Genomic DNA, 17,219 nt, shown 5'->3' on the forward strand with positions numbered 1-17,219 from the left:
TGAGTCGTTATGCCTGGGGCTTCCATTTAGCGTGGGTGTGCCGGTGCGACCGAATAACAGCAGCATTTACAAGGCTTGACATGAGGTGTAGAGATCAGGTAGGGAGATGAGTGAGACCGTCCCATCCCACTAGTGTCTTGCCACTGATAGGAGCTAGAAGGATCAGGTAGGGTGCAGGACAGCCAGAGTTTTGTGCCACCATTAGGGAGGTGGTCATCAGTGCCATTGATGGAGAAAGGTGGATTAAATAAGGGAGCGACAGTAACCCATCGTGGGGCCTTCTGCGCTGCATGGCTTGTCTTCTGAGAACTCGTGTCTTCTGCCCATGCCATCGAGTTTCAGCGCCTGGCAGGGAAGCTGCTGTTATCTCTGCTGGATAGAGCAACTGGTGTTGGCCGCTCTTGGAAGACATGATACTGGCTCTTCTGATGATCTTATCTTGGCACGTGGATAAGTGGGATGTTCCCACCATGATCCCTGCTGTCTGTGGGCAGAAGGAGCCACGAGAGTGGACAGAGAGAAGCTGGGGAGCCTGGGAGGAGATCCCACCTTGGGAAGAGCTGCAGATGAAGAAGATAGAACTGGGGGTGGGACATGAGTGAGATAAGCTAGGAGCATTGCATGTCTGGTCAGGATGTGTGGCTGGTTGGCACGCCTGAGCTGATCTCTGATTAGGATGACTCAGTGACTGGTTGAGACTAGCAGTTAGTTCTCCCAGTAGAGATAAACTTGGCTGTAATTTTGTAGCCCTCAGGGAGGGAGAGATTTGCGAAGGGAATAGAGGTGGAGCTCTTAAAGCAACAGGACAAGGATCATTTGTACAGAGTTCACCTCAGGTCTTTAGGCACGGTGCAGAAGCTTTCTGGGGTGTATGCAGGTGGGGTGCTAAAAGGGTAACTTGTTGGAACTGGAGTGACCCTCCCCACCCACACATGTAAACACAAACCCCAGTCCAGTGCACAGAACAGGTGTTCATGACCATGATCGCTTCCAGCCTACATTGTGTTGGAATAGGACATCGAGAAAGGGCCCATGTCCCATTCCTAGTCCTTTGGGCTGTTCCGTGTCTTAGCCCTTATGTTGAGAGCGAGTGGCATCCAGGGCAGTCTGAATGGGGCAAGGCAGAGTCACAGGGGCTGCAGGATGGAATGGGACGAATATGTATTGCAGAGCGCTGGGCAGATGCGTATCGTCTGGTGATTCTCTTTGCCATCACACTCTCCTTCCATGCCCCTTTTTCTAGCAGTCTCCTAAGGCTGAGGTTCACTAAGTGGCTGTGAACCCCCGGGACTCTTTCAGAGGGAGGACAACCTTGGTGAAAGCTGGAAGATTGGTATTCACAACCCCTCTCCAGCCGAAGACTTTAAGCACGTCTTGAACTTTAAGCATGCCAGCTGCCCAGCAGAAGCCAATGGGATCGCTTTCCTGCTTGAACGCAAATCTGCTTTTCTGGCTGAGAGTGCGGGGTGGGAGGTGGCAAAGTGACGGAACGTGTGCTATTCAGTGGGCACACAGTAGTGTAACTTACGCAGAAAGACTGATGCAGAGAATGTAGCAGGAAAGGCCACTAATCCAAAGTCAAATACAGAACTGGTGTAAACTAGTGAGGATTTCTACTGGAGTTGTACCTACTCATGCCAGGATGAGTTTAATCCCCTACTGACTACCAAATGGAGCCTAGTAGCACTTCCATGCCTATTGAATGCCAGATCAGCGCCTGCTGAGCAGGGTTCCCTCTCATTTTTAACATCCTGGGCTTCTAAATTTTGTGTGTGCCAAGGCATGTGTAGATGTGCACCCCCTGTAGAACCACATGCTTCTGGCTGTGGGCATTCTGCTGATCAGCTGGGCAGCACCTGAATCTCTCCTGGGCAGCTGCACAAACACTCCCCTTAGAAGGAGCACTGATGCTAAGTTACTTTGCTGCTTGCACCCCTTTTCTTACCATCTTAGGAACTGATGAATAATTTTTCCCTCTCGCTTCCCCTGGACAAGCACTTGTGTGAGGGCAAGAATATACTAAACGGAGTTTTCTCGTTTTCAATCTCCTGGTTGCAAGAGAAGAGGAGACAGAGAGGTGCATTTTTGGAATTCTGCCTGTTAGAAATGCTTTAGAACCAGAGAGGGTCATCCCTTCATGCCCTTTCAGCTTCTGGAAATGAAGGTGGTAGAGCAGCCCTGAGCATTGCCTAGGCACTTGGGAGCAAGCCTGGTGTTGTTGCAAAGTGCCGTTGGGCAGTGACCCCTGCTCTGGGCCCTGTTTGGGATCCTGTAGGAATTTGCAGCTGTCTTCTAAGGAGAAGCCCATTCATTTTCCTTCTGCCTGGGCCTCTCAGCTGATGACTCCCCTGACGCAAATGAGGGGAAACTTCATCTCTATCTTGGAAAAGCGTTTGCTTGCTGGCCTTGACTCCACCAAGGGCCTCTGGCTACAAGGCTGGGATGGCATGAGGGGGAGGGAATAAAAACACAGGTGGTGTTTCCTGAGTCTGTTGCCAGAAGGGAGAGGCGTCTGCCGTGGAGATGTGGCATGTTGGTTGCGATGTGGCAAGGAGCCAAGCTTGTAACGAGGAGGGGGTGGGTACGAGGAGGTGATGGGATGCTCGCAGACAATGAGGGGTGCACTCAGGAGGAGCCGTTCTACGAGGGCCTGTGAGTCTGACCACAGATGCGTGAGGCAGGGGGTGACTGTGAGAGGCCAGACTTGCCTGAAGGAGCGGGGGGACAAACGGGATCGTGTGTGTGTCTCATCATGGCACTCTGAGAGGGGTGCATCTGTTATGTCTCACAGGGAAGAGGCCAGCCACGGGGATGTGGCTTCATGCAGGCGGAGCACTCTAAGCCCATGGGGATTAGTGAGGAATAACTACCCCCCACTTTGTGCTGGAGGAGCTTCAGCTTCAGCCATTTCCCATTTTCAGAGGCCCCTTCTCCAGCCCTGAGGCGAAGGCGGTCAGAACCCCTGTGGCTCATACTTTTTCGTTCCGCATGGCCTCCCACTTGTGTCTGGTCTGTCAAGCCCCAGCACTCACCTGGCCCCCCTTTGCTGGAGTACCCAAGGGCCTTAGTTCCTCCAGACCAGGGCTTGCCTACATGTCTGAGGATGATTCTTCTCCCTGCCCATCGCTGCGCTGGCGGGCACTTTTGCACGCCTGCCCGGAGCCTGGCTTGCTGTCTCTGCCCACAGCCCATCTGAACGAGAATGAGCACAGCTCCTGTTTTGCTTTCAGTACAGCTGTCCCCAGTGCCCCCTCTCAGAGCCCCTCGCAGACACTGATGAATCAGCACATCGCAGCTCCCCAGTGAGATTTAAGGTTAAGGTCCCAGACAGAGCGGGGCGGGGACTAGAGCAGTGGTAGGGTATAGCATAAGGTTTCGGCTAGGGCTGCTGGCGAGGCGGGAGCAGCTGGCTGGTGGTGAGGTGCAGGTCCAAACACGGCTGGTCAGTGAGTGTGGGGGAGAAGCTGTCTTCCGCAGCTTCTGCTGGTCTCAGAGTTCCTCGCTGTGCCAGTCCTTGGGGCCTCTCCAGCTCACGTCACAACCTCATTGGATCAGCTATTGGAGGTATCTTTGCAGCAGCACCTCAGCCCAGAAACCACCACACCACCTCTGTGTGTGTGGGGGGGGGGTGTGGTGGTGGTGAGTGCACACAGGCAAACACATGCCCCTGGGGGTGGCAGTTTGAACTCCCTGGGCCTGAGGAGAAGCCGTTTGCAAATGCGTTATTTGTGGGGGATGGTCGTTTTGGGGAATAATCTGCCTTTACACGTTTTGAATGACTGATAATTGGTATGTCCCTGTTCTGTGCTTTACATTCATTATCTTTCCCTCCTCTTCCTCTCTCTGTGCCTCTTTCCTTTCTCTGCCTCCCCAGGCTGTCCATCACCTCCTCATCACTGCTCTTGGCTCTCTCTTTACTCCTACCCACGGCCTTATCCACAGCTCCCAGTTGGCACCCCCTGCAGGGAGGGAGGGGGCGGTGGGATACCCTCTTCTCTAGACAGGGAGAGTAGCTGCTTTGACGTCACAGGGTGGCACTATTAGAGGTCTGTGGGTGGAGTGCCCCACTGACACTTGCCATCTCCCCAGCCTGTGACTCTGCACCCCACCCAGGCGGCAGGGGGATATTAGCCTTGCTTTACCCATGAGGGCAAACGAAGCATGAAAAAGCAAAGTGTCGCATCGAAGGCCGTACGCAGTGTGGGTGGCACAAGCAACCAGCAAACCCAGGAGTCCCAACTCTGAGATCTCTTGGTTATCCTCAGAATCATCATTCCCCTCCCTACACCCAGCTCAGTGTCTGCTGCACTCTCTCATTGCAGAAATCTCCTCATAGTTCTTTAGGAGATGGAGAACAGTGTTTCCTGGTGGGCTGCTCATCATCTGAGGTGTCGGTCTGTTCTTTCTCCAAGCTCACTGGCTCCTAGGCCTCTCTCTCCTCTTCTGGAGCTCTCTGTTCATGTAAATCCCTGCCAGCACTACTGGAGCCAATGCCTTGGCTCCAAGATCCTAATTTGGCCTTGGTTAATTCAGACCACCAGGGTGCACATTAATTTTCCTGATGCTCGTTTATATGCTGTTGATCAGAGAAGTATGTGTGATATGGGCAGGCAGACTTCTGAGTCTCTCCACTTCTCCACCCCCTCCCGTTTCAGTGTCTCTTATTGTTTTACCCCTTGATCAAATAGCTGAGGGAAAAAACAGCCAGCACCCTTCCCCTCCCCAAGGCTAACATGCATTATCAGAGGAACAGAATGTGCTGCGTGTTAAGATTCATCTGGCTTTAATACTCACTGGAAACATGGCTCTCCTCCTTCGCTTGACTTAAAGGATTAATCACATCTCTGTTCGCTCTTATTCCTGCTTCTCTTATTATTATTTTTAATTGAGCCATGCCAAGAAATTCCTGACGTCTTTAACGTGCTCGCTGCAAATCATTTTTATGACATTGCTAAGCCTCTTTCTCTTTTCAACCCTCTCCCCCACCTCCGATCCCTTCCCCCCACTTCTCAACTGTGGGCACTAGACCTGCCTTCCAACAACGTGCCTGACAGCCGACCGGTTTCACATTTGGGGTGGTTTTCCAGCACATTGCCAAGGGAGCTGGTTTTTATTTGAAATTGTAAAAAGAATCTTGCTTTAATCAGAGAGCCTGTTTTGAGACATTGCATGTCACTTTTCCAGGACGGTGGGTGGGAGAACCTTGGAGCCAGAGTTGTCTTTGCTGTTGGAGAGCTGGTTTAAATCGCAGAGAACGAAAACACATTTTTCCACACTCCCAGTCTGCCAAGGGAAGGTCATGTGTAGTCTGCAATCCGTGAGCCCCTCGGTTGCTTGCTCTCTTGAGTTGCTGAGGCTGAAAGGGGCATGGATTTGTAATGGTTCCAGGGGACAAAATAAGTGTGTTTGTGATGTTGGCAACTGCTGCACGATGTCGTGGTGGCATAGGTCATACTGCATTGCTGTGACGTTATGCTTGGAAGAGTCAATGTAGTCTTGTTTCAGTGCAAACCCTGTGAGCCCTAAGGTCTTGCTACAGAGACATTTCCATTGTGCGGTCATGGTCTAGCTGGTGCCTGTCTGAGGGCGCTAGGATTTTCCAGGAGGGGGCAGGCCTTGCGGGGGGGGCACGGAAGGAGGCTCTGATGAGAGAGGGTCATGAAAACTTGCCAAGAGCCATTGCAACGCTAACCCTTACGGCCACTAACTCTCTGCCACTCGAGGAGCTGGTTGAGAAGTGCAGCTGGAGGAAGGCAGACATCAGGGAGGAGCTGGGCTCGTGAGGGAGCGGGGAGTGGTGACTGGTTCTGTCAATGTAGTGCGGTGCCACTCAGCAGAGGTGTGTCAGTGCTAGGTCACGCTATGGAAGATGCAACTTTTAAGTATTGTTGAAATGCCATGCGGGGGAGGGGCTGGAGGTGTGTGCGCTGAGAGCCATTGAACCCAACTGAAAGAGCCCTACAGTGGAGCAAGCTGCAAGCCAGAGGGTGCTGCAGCACCACCTGCATCCTTAGTTCTAGCACCTAGGAATGTCCTGGCATATTGTTGCAAGATGCTGAAGATGCAGGGTTCTCAAGCCACAGTGCTACTGACTGTGTGACCTAGGACCCCCGTGCAAAGACACAGCCTCACCCCACAGCAGGTGCTGCAACCAAATCTCTGAAATAAATGTTCCTGTCTCCTAACATTCCTGTGAGCTAGCTTAGCAGGGCACTGGAAGGACTTGCAAACATTTACTGGAAGAGCCATGTTCTCGTTTTACCTGCAGTTGGCCGGAGCATGCTTACTAAACATGGATTGGTTTCATCTGCAAAGGCTGATCAAAACTGCTGTCAGGAGGCAGGGTCATTAGAACTTCATTTAAAACACGTGCAAACCGGATGAGTCCCAAACTTAGTTTGCGTGCCACTCGATGCGCTGCCCTGCGATGTGAGTTGAGTTGCACTGGCTTCCCAGGCTACTATATTTTATAATGCACATACAGGAGCAGGTGCACTGGGGAGTGGGGTTGGTCTCCAGGATTTATTCTGGTTTGTCTTCTGATCTTTGACATTGTGCATGTGACTGTACATGCACCACCAATCTGGGACTGGGATAAGTGCAGCTATATTGCTTCTCTCAGCTTCTGAGTGGCTGGCATAGACCTGAATTGCCACCTGACTCAGGCCATTTCCCCTTCGTATCTGTTCTGAGTCATATTTAAAAAACAGACAGAGAAACTGTTCTGCCCTTCATCCCTGCCCCCAATGGGAGCAGAGACTAGAGGGTTCATACAAACTCTGAGCTCTACGGTCCTGTTACAGAGACATTTCCATGGTGCGGTAATGGCCTGGCTGGTGTCTCTCCAAGGTCACAAGGCTTTTCCAGGAGGGGCAGGCCTTGCAGGCGGGCACAGAAGCAGGCTCTGATGAGAGAGGGTCAGTCAGCTCATAAAAGCTTGCTGAGAGCCACTGCAATGCTAACCCTTACGGCCGCTAACTCTTTGCCACTTGAGGAGCTGGTTGAGAAGTGCAGCTGGAGGAATGTAGGCAGCAGGGGAGGAGGAAGGTGGAGGACTGGGCTGATGAGGGAGTGGGGAGCCGTGACTAGTTCTGTCAAAACATTCTCCTAATGGGTTTCTCAAATGTACCAGCAGGCAAGCACATGGAAGGTGTCACGTCAAATGCCTTCCCTTAAGAAACATGATCTGTCCCTCCTGGTCTGCTATTCTCATTCTGTCTTAGAGGAACCCTCTGTGGCTTTTTTTTTAAAAAAGCCCTTAGGAATGTGGTGTGAATTCAGGGCATCATGTTGATTAAACAAAAGAATCTGGCCAGATTGCGGTTCTTAGGCAGTCTCTGGAGCCTTTTCCCTCTCTGGGATCTTTAAAACTCATTTTTATCTTTGTGTGTATAGTTCTATTTAGAGACCAGTGATTCCCTTCCATTTCTATGGTATCACCCACCCCCCACCACACACACACCCTGCCCAGCATCTCCCCAAACGAACTGGGGTGGGGAGAACCTGAGGACACTGTAATAATCTAGTGGTAAACCAGCCTGCGGCTCTTGAGCATTTGACTGGATCAAGAACTCCCTGTGCGGAGCTGCTTAATATTCAGGCAATGGGCGAGTTTGAAGTGGTGGCTGTGGTCACAGCAATGGACTCCGAAAATGACTTTTTCCTTCCTGTTCCATGTTAATTCTTCTCCATTTGCTTCCAGCTCCAGTCTTTCAAGTCTGTGAATTGAAATAGCATCTCTTTCCCACTCTACACGCAAAGCTTTTTAAATCTGTCGAATCTATCTAGCTACTCCTATGTTTTCCTCTGTCTAATCCATTTGTTTGGGATGCATAGCAAGGGCGGATGCATAGTATTCGTCTCCATAGTATTCGTCTCCATAATGTCCAGGGGCTGAACAGTTAGTTTAGGTCTACAAAGTATTATCCCTAGTGATCTTCTTACTTGATCCTGCTTTGCCTTTCCCTGGTATCAGCTAAGCAAGCTGTGCCCCACTCCCACCCCTGATTTGGCGCATACCATCTGTGCAGAGGTGGCATTGTCACTGGTGACATGTGAGGTAAGAGGCAGCCCAGTTGAAGTCTTTCACAGTTGTGCAATTCTGCCCCTCAGATACACCCTGGAAAGTTCATGGTGGTGTCAGGAGGTGCAGAGAGTGCACGAATAAGAGCAGAACTGAATCCACTGAAGGAAGCCCTGGGCAGCAAATATTTTCCCATTTCCGGCATCTTCTGTCAGAATCTCTCAAAATACCTCACCGACAATTCATGAATTACTCCTCACAACCTTCATTGTGGGGGTACATCATTGTCCCCATTTTCTAGCTCAAGGCCTTCCTCCCAGCTTCCAGGAAGGAGGTGTCATCTACCCATCACTGTCTATCCGGTTTGGGTCGTGATATAACCCTCTCTTCTGTATTACCCAGTCTTTGAGCCCTGTCAGCACAGGCTCAGCTCCCAATGGCCATGGTAGTTTCTAGATACGTTAGCTATGTTTTTGAAACAGCACCTTTTGAATCTCCATTTGCAGTTGCTCAGTAAGTTACCTTTAAGGAATGCGATTCTGATCATCTTACATAGCTCAGGAGCAGTTTATTCAGCAAGTTTCGTAATAAGCCCTTTTGGGAGTGATTAGGTGTTAGAAAGAAGCAGTGTTCTTCTGGGATCAGTCCAGTTCCACCCATCACTGAGGGCACTCCTCCAGTAGTCTCTGTTGCCAAGACCACACACAAATGAGTCCTGACTCCAAGCTTGAGGTGGTAAAATTCAGACAACAGGAAGTGGATCATCTTCACACCAAGAACAAGATCCAGAGCAAAACAAGCTTTGTGCAGTGAGTGACCAAATCCCACATGTGTGGGAACTGAAGGCCTGCCCATGAAGCTGATTCGGTGTTTGAAACGTTCTTTGATGGAAGGGCCCCATGATAATTATCTGCACTGCCTTGTTCCCTATTGTGTGCTTCAGTCCAGTTTTGGAATCTGTCTGAAGTAAAAGTATTCATATTTAATGTGCCTCACGTTACAGAGTGTGTGTGTGTGTGTGTGTGTGTGCATGTGTGTGTGTGTTTTAATTAGCTCTTGAATTTCCCACCCCTGTGCTAAGACTGATGGTTGCTGTGCTCTTAACAGACCTCAAAGATTTCAAATTTGATGGCCAGCATGTGATTGAAGTGGATGAAGGGAACACAGCGGTGATTGCATGTGACCTGCCCGAAAGCCACCCCAAAGCCCAGGTGCGCTACAGTGTGAAACAAGAGTGGCTGGAGGCCTCCAGAGGTGAGCTGTGTTCAGGGAGAAAGAGGATGGGGTCTCTCTTCTCTGTTTGCTGACCAGTGTGTGTCTGTCCCAGGGAACTCCATCACATCTCTATATCTGCTGGCTCTGTCCGCCTTTCCCGCTAGATCTCCCAGCAATGTTCCCATTAATCTTTTCCTCCATGTGTGGAAGAGTTTTTTTTTTATGGACTCTGAGGCGTGTGTGAATGTGCACCTCCACGAGAAACAAAAAACCTACCTGTGAGTGCCTTGGGCACCATCTGAAAACCCCCTCAGCAACCTCTCAAGCATACAACTTCCAGGGAACCTTGGTCTTCAGTCTTGCAGAGAATGTGCCTCTGTCCACTTCTTGCTGTATCTCCCGTCAGTTGTTCCTTTTTCAGCCACTGCCTGTCCTCTGAAGTGTCCAGGCACCTGTGCCTGAGGGAGCTCTGCTCACTCGCATTTTGCAAGCTGAGAAAGGAGGAAGGATGAATCGAATAGCTCCTAATTTTAATTTTTGTAAATTAATTATTTCTCCAGCTCTTCTTATGACTAGAGCGAGATCAGAACCAAAGCCCTAGCTCTGACCCTTTCTGAACTCTAGGGAAGTCTGGAAATTCAGATCTAATGTTGTCACTTGGGCCCATCTGTGTTTGGGACACTTTACTTCACTGGCGGGGCCATTCAACTCTCTCCTTCCCAAATCGGTGCTCTCCTGATCCCAATTCCGTGACCAAATCAGCCGGGAGAACAGCTTGTGATGTGCATTGAGCCAGCTCTCTTTCGCCCTTCCCTTTGCTCCCTACTCCTGAGAGGTGACCTGGTTGTCTGTGACACTCTGTTTCACTGGAGAAAAATCCGTTGCTCTGTTCCATCACAGACAACTACCTGATCATGCCATCTGGGAACCTTCAGATTGTCAATGCCAGCCAGGAGGATGAAGGAACTTACAAATGTGCTGCCTACAACCCGGTGACCCAGGAAGTGAAAACCTCCGTCTCCAGTGACAGGCTCCGAGTGCGACGTAAGATGCCTCCTTTTAAATGTTTTGGGTTCTTGGCCTCCAAGCCATTGCCTCTTTGCATGTGTGATATTATCCTTGGTACCTTTTGACTGGTGAGTGTTAACTCATGCAGCCCCCGTGATCTGTTGTTGTAGCTTTGTGTGGAAAACTGGTATGTGCTCCTGGAAAATATCCTTTGCAGTGGGTGACGGAAGTCTGCAGTTTTCGTTGTAGAAGGCCGAGAGGTCTGTTCTCTGTGCTGCATGCGAATTGTTACGCCATCTGAGGAGCATTGGCGACCTGGGAGTAAGGGGTCTGAACTCCATTCTTTGTGTCTCTGCACATTGGTCTCACAAGAGCTCCCCAGTTTCTCAGCCTGCAGGATGTGTCCTGCTGTCTGGAGGAAGCAAGCTGTCCTGGGGTGGTGCTGCCTCAGGTCAGTGCTTTGTCGGGGCACTTTTCCCCTGCGCAGCGGCTGAGGCATCTAATTCCTTTTCTTGGCCCACCTCACCAGGCTCCACAGCAGAGGCTGCGCGGATAATTTATCCCCCAGAGGCCCAGACCATTATCGTCACCAAAGGTCAAAGCCTCATCCTGGAGTGTGTGGCCAGTGGGATCCCGCCTCCGCGAGTCACCTGGGCTAAGAACGGCTCCAGTATTTCTGGCTACAACAAGACCCGCTTCCTGCTCAGCAACCTGCTGATCGATGCCACCAGCGAGGACGACTCTGGCACCTACAGCTGCACGGCTGATAACGGGGTGGGCGAGGCTGGCGCTGCATTCATGTTCTATAATGTTCAGGTGTTTGGTGAGTACTGCTGCTGCTTTCTAGACAGAGCCTGGCCTTTCTCCTAGTGCCTGTTTTAAGGAGAAATATCCCCCCCCACACCATTATAATGTGAAGTGAAACAACCCTCCTTGCTGATGTGTGTGTCTAGCGCCAGTTTTTGTGTGAGGTGCCCCTCAGGACTCCATCACTTGCCCCTTTCACTCACAGATTCCACAGGGAGCCTGAGGCGGGAGGTTCCCTTGGGGAATCTAATCTCCCATTATTTATATTTCTACCCCTTCGGGTGCTCTGCTGCACTTGTTAGCTTAGTATCTAGCCCTTCCCAAGGATGTTTAAATCTGCAGAGTGAAGCACGCTAGTGGACTTCAGAGTCACTGGATAAGGAGACTCCATTTGAGGGAAGAAGGATTAGATATTTCCACAGGGCATTTCCCCTTCTGACAGGCGTTGCCTGGGACTTGAACAGGTTTGGTTTGAGACAACTGCGTTTCGTCCAGGTGCTGGTCTCGTGTTGGGATCCCCGTGTAGTGGCTCTCGCAGAGTGGTTCCCTGTGCGGCCAGAAGAGGAGAGGCGACAGGGCGGACCCTGGGGAAGCCTGTCAAGCAGGAGGGCTTTTCTTGTTTGAGGCTCTGTTTCCCAACCTGTCCCTACTAGAAGGACGAGACAAGAGCCATGGTGGTGCTGTACCCTCTGCCGGAGCTAAAGCAAATTGTTGATTCATGGTTATTGCCCTGCAGAACCTCCCGAGGTTACCATGGAGGTGTCCCAGCAGATCATTCCCTGGGGCCAGAGTGCAAAGTTCACCTGCGAGGTACGAGGGAACCCCCAGCCCTCGGTCGTGTGGCTGCGCAATGCTGTGCCTCTCTCCTCCAACCACCACTTCCGGCTGTCCCGGAAGGCCCTACGGGTGGTGAGTGTGGGACCAGAGGATGATGGGATTTATCAGTGTGTGGCGGAGAATGAAGTTGGCAGTGCACAAGCCATGGTACACCTGAGGACTGCCCAGCCTGGTGAGTCTTCAGCAGAGTTCACAGGTTTGCTTTCTGTAGACCTCAGTGGTTTAATCGATGGGGCTAACCTACGGGAGGTCACTGCAAGTGCAAAAGGGCTGATGCCTCTTTTCTGTCCTACTTGCATTTCGGTAGCCCCGCTTTTCTAGCGGCTCGATCCCAGACTGCTAGGGCATCCCCAGCTGGCCCCTCACACGGGGATCACCACATCGCCTGGTAGGCGCTGACTGTGTTACAGCAAAGGCCATGTGTCTCCTTTGAGCTCTACCATGACAAGAAGCTGTGGGGCCCAACTGGGTCTAGCTGTGATAAATGGTGCTTCGGAGCTACAGGAAGTTGCCCTCTCTGCACTCATTCCCAGTATCTGTGTGCCCCATTGTTGTTATGGGAGAGATGGAGAGGTGTGTCATGGGTATAGGTGATGGAGAACGGTGTTCCAACTGAGTGCAATGGAGGCAGCGGCCTAGCACTTCTTGAGAAGCTTGGCTGTGATTCCTCTAAGGGTCATGGCACCAGGGCTACCAAGGAGGAACAATTTTCCTTGCCCCAGGAGAATTTAGGTAGATCGTTACTATCTCTGCATTCACTGGTGCTTTAAGGTCAGTTGTTCGGACTGACCCCCACTCTCTCTGCCCCCAACTTGTATTTCAGGGACAACTGTGAAGCCACAGCCAGACTCCAGCTCAGCTCAGTCCCCTGTGCCACCTTCCAGTGAAAAGGCTCTGAAGGAGAAAACCATGCTGCAAAGGCCTAAGCCTACTGTGCTGGCAACATCTCTCCAGTGCACGACTAACCAAGGGCTGGCGTCTCCAGCTGAGGCACCCATCATCCTCAGTTCTCCCAGGACATCCAAGACAGACTGCTATGAGCTGGTGTGGAGACCGCGACATGACAGCAAGGCCCCCATCCTGTACTATGTTGTGAAGTATCGCAAGGTAACACCCTGCATGCTGCCTCTGCGTTGCCATTGCTAACGTTCTGTAGGTGAATTTGTGACAGCACTGAGCAATTATCTAACAGTGCCTTCTAACTGCAGCTACTTGCCCCAGGGGCAAGTTCCATGTGGCATTTACCTGTGGCATTTGATTTCCACCCGCTTTTGTTGGCGGGATAACCCCTGGGACAACCCTTGCTTCCATTTAAGGAAAGCAAGAAAGACAGAAGGCTCAGGGGCTTCATTTTGGGCTGAGGGGCATGACGTGTCAAACTGCAGAGCCCAGTATTGAAAATGTTGGGACAATGACAAGATTTAAAAAAAAAAAAAAAAAAAAAATCTCTCTCCTAAGTAATAAGTTAGACTATGGGGTAGAGGCCAGTCTCTTTTTACTTCTATACTGTTGTATTTCCTTCATCACAGACAGAACACCAATACAGACTTCAGGTTCTAATACACTCCAATTCCATTGTGTTTGGAGGATTTATATTTAAAAGAATACAAATATCTCTATCCCCAGAACTGGTTAATTTCATGAAAATGTGTCTATTACAAGGGTTTGTAACCCCTAAGAACATCCTTGCTCTTTTCCTGGATAACACTTAAAATCTGGAGCTTAAACCAACCATGACTCATTCACCAGCAAGCTCAAATAAAGACAGGAGATACAAGAGCTAACAGTGAAAAGGGATAAAATCCTGGATCATTCAGATTTTCCATCTACAGGGACAAGAGGCAGCACCCCAGTAGCTAGCATGGAACAGAACCACTTCAGTGCATGATCTTAGTTCATAGGCTGCAGTTTGTTCTTGTTTTGTTTGTTTGTTTTTTCAGTGCTTCACCTGGAAGGTCATTAGGGCAGAGAAAGTTACCAAGGGTCACTGCCGTCTGCACTAACACATTTTCAGTGTAGTCCAAATTCTCAGTTGGAGACTCTTCCTTGTGCCTCTTAGGCCCTTACATATGGGGCTTAGGCCTATTAACCCTTACATTGCTACCATTTTTGTGACTGCCAACCCAGGGGATGTTTAGAATTCAGTTTTTATAAAGAGCCAGGTTTAATTAAGACTAATATGAATAGCAATGTTTGTGGGTATGTTGGCAGGGAGGAGCTATTTCAACTAAAAAAAAGTTATGAGTGTACGAGAGAAAGTGCATGCCAATCTGCTAAGATTGTGTCTGCACTAAGCAAAGTAAGTCAACCACAGATACACAATTCTAGCTACAGCAATTGTGTATCTGCACTTGGCTATCCATACTGGGTGGGGAAGGTCGATGGGAAGGTTTCTCCTGTCAACCTTCCTTACTCCTTATATCTCGCAAGGAGCAAAGGGGTTGACTGCTACCCCTGAAGTTGATTTATGCATGTCCGTACTAGACGCACGGAATCGAACCCTGAAAGTTTGACCCTAAGCAGTTGATCATCTGGGTTAGTGTAGATGTAGCCTTAGTTGGAAATACAAATACAGTAGCGCTGCGCTAACCTGGAGTTTGATTCCCAGCCATGCTGAATACCTGCAGTTCCCATTGACTTCAACTGGTATTGCTTGTGCTGAGTGCCTCTGAATTCAGACTCCTTAGGATAGGAGAATGAAACTGATCAGTCCGCTGAAGGAAATGCAACAAAGTAAATAAACAGCTGAAATTTGTGTAAAGCAATTAAGATTGTAAACATTCTTTCTGTTACGCTAACTTCAGCTGCTATGAATCCTGTATGGACTTCTATAGTCAGCATGTGATTTGTATCTAGGCTGTGTGCCATCCACCTCACCCAATCACAGGAGCAGCCACGCTACTGTCCTACAGCCTGTGGGAAGTTATCCCCTTACCCAGTCATTATCTCTGTATCTAATATTCTTCTTCATACACAATCCAGCTCCTGTATTCTTAAATGGAACAGTCCTGCGGGACCTCCCTCAGTCTCACAACTCTACAGACTCTGTAATAAAAATGAAGCAGGGTAGACGTTAATCCCTCAGCGTCAGACACTCAGAGAAGATAAATTACATGGCAGGGTCTTGGCATTTCCATTTCATCACATTGCCTGTGCTGCCAATGCTCCTCTCCGTACAGCATCTCTTAGGCCTCCTACCAGTTTGCCTGAATAATAGCATCCTGGCAGTTGCAGGTTCCCCTCTTTTGGTGGGAAGGAAGGAGCAGAGGAAAGCTGCATTCCCCCTTTCTCTCTCCACCATGTAGTATCTAGTCCTGGCTGTTCGGTTCACGGCAATATGCTGCACAGTCTGTGAACAAATCTGTGTTGAACCAACATTAAGGTTGCATGATTAAGTGCTGAAAAATTAGGAAACACCAGACATGAGATCATAACTTAACACAACCCCCTAGTTTCTATGTGTCTCCATTCAGTGCTAAATAAAAGCAGTGGTTTCCAGCCAGTGTGCCATGGCACACTGGTGTGCCGCGATTACTGTCCAAGCGTGCCATGAAATTTGTCAATTTTGCCTTGCTGTGGCTCTTTGCAGAGCCACCGTCAGGGGAAATACTGACCATGCAAGACCCTGTTGGTGCCAGGAAGTAGCTGAAATGCTGCTTCCCTGCCCGAATGACCTGGCAGGGAGCCTGCCCCTGCTCTGGCAAGGAGGAGGGCGGGAGCGTAGTGGAGCCGGTAGATGGTTGAAATACTACATCCTTAGCATAGCACTGAGCAGATTTGGAAACGTCTGTGCTCACTGTCTAAGACGGTGTGTTCTGTGGTGGATTTGAAGCACTAATGCATTTGATCCTTGTTTAGCTTGTTGCATGCACTACTGTGTTGCAAACCTCTCTAGTAAGACTGTAACCATAGTAAATGTAAGTAAAGGTGACATTTATGAGCAATTGATTCAGCTGAAAAATGTGGGTCTGACATAGAATTTTGTGTCGTTGACGTGTGCCATGTTACTGAAAAGGGTTGGAAACCACTGAACTAGAGGGTTACACATACTCCTGTAATGCATGATACCGCTGAATAGCGCTGACTCTGTTTGACCAGGTCTAAACAGCATGAAAATGTTTCTCTAGAGGCATTGCTGGGTATTTCCAAGGAACCTACGAGTGTTAGGCACTCAGCTCCCATCGAATTTCATTTGACAAAACCCAGCCTTTACATCTTCTTATGCAGTGTTGTTTTAGATCACTGGAGTTGACCCTGCTCTCTGATGCTGATGCTGTCTTCCGCGAATGTGTATCGGAGGGGTGGCCGTGTTAGTCTGTGTCCAGACAAGCAACAATAAGTCCCGTGACACCTTACAGACTAACAGCTTTTTGGAGCATAGACCCACTTTGTCAGATGCAGTTGAGCATTTTACACTCTGTAAAGGGAGGCTGTTGCAGAGCATTTGGTTTCCCCCTAATTTCTTGAGAACTGAATAATGTCTGTAAAGGGCTACACTCTGATAGTTGGTATCTGAAGGCTGGTGGCCTGTTGACATTAAACAAGATGCAAGAAGGTAGCCATGCACTCTGGCATATAGAGGCTGATCAGCTTTAAAAAAACGCTAGACAACTTGCACAGCAGGAAATGGCTGCTTGTGGGTAAAATCTTATTTTGAAAAGTGGTGTAGGCACTTAAGTGCCTAACTCTCAAGAAAGTAAATGGGACCTAGGCTCCTAAGTTACTTTGGTGCTTTGGGAAATTGCACCTTTTGTGTTTCGGTGGGAGTCTGCCCACAGTAAATACAAATGGCAACGGTTATGTATGTCCAGACACACGCAGCATCCAGACCCTTTAAATCAGAATGACCTTTGTTTTATCTTAACTGAAACACCAAAAGTGAAGTCACTGTGAGAGGGCACATTACGTATGCGTGCACAGCAGCGCTCTGGCAGTCTGTGCTGACAGAAGAGTCCTTGGCCATTTTAATGTGAGAAGCTGCAAAAGAAATAAATGATCATTAAACAGCTACAAAGTGCAGTTTCTGTAAGGTGGAGTAAGACTAGAGCAGTAGATCTCAGCCAGGGGTATATGTATCCCTGGGGATACGCAGACCTCTTCCAGGAGGTACATCAGCTCAGCTGCATATTTCCATTTTATGGCAGGCTACACAAAAAGCACTAGCAAAGTCAGTACAAAAAGCACTAGCAAAGTCAGTACAAACTAAAATGTTGTACAAAGGCTGCAGTTTTGTGGTAACAGGCACTTGAATTGTAATGTCTGATTTTTGTAAGAAAGTAGTTCTTAAGCAAGGTGAAACTTGGGGTACATGAGACAAATCAGACTTCTG

The 17,219-nt window shown here is 49.5% G+C and overlaps 1 protein-coding gene across 4 annotated transcripts in view; it reads left to right on the plus strand.

The window, feature by feature from the left end:
* BOC (BOC cell adhesion associated, oncogene regulated) overlaps nt 1–17,219 on the plus strand; it is an 80,030-nt gene that overhangs the window by 49,852 nt on the left and 12,959 nt on the right. For 3 of the 4 annotated variants that reach the window (XM_075000047.1, XM_075000067.1, XM_075000058.1), the window contains exons 4-8: nt 9,131–9,277; nt 10,139–10,282; nt 10,776–11,069; nt 11,790–12,062; nt 12,714–12,997. In XM_075000047.1, the coding sequence (XP_074856148.1) occupies nt 9,131–9,277; nt 10,139–10,282; nt 10,776–11,069; nt 11,790–12,062; nt 12,714–12,997 (1,142 nt within the window). The remainder of the gene's footprint in view (nt 1–9,130; nt 9,278–10,138; nt 10,283–10,775; nt 11,070–11,789; nt 12,063–12,713; nt 12,998–17,219) is intronic. The other variant, XM_075000076.1, reaches the window with a different exon arrangement.

This window comes from Carettochelys insculpta, chromosome 1 (assembly GCF_033958435.1).
Source record: "Carettochelys insculpta isolate YL-2023 chromosome 1, ASM3395843v1, whole genome shotgun sequence".
Classification (NCBI taxonomy): domain Eukaryota; kingdom Metazoa; phylum Chordata; order Testudines; family Carettochelyidae; genus Carettochelys; species Carettochelys insculpta.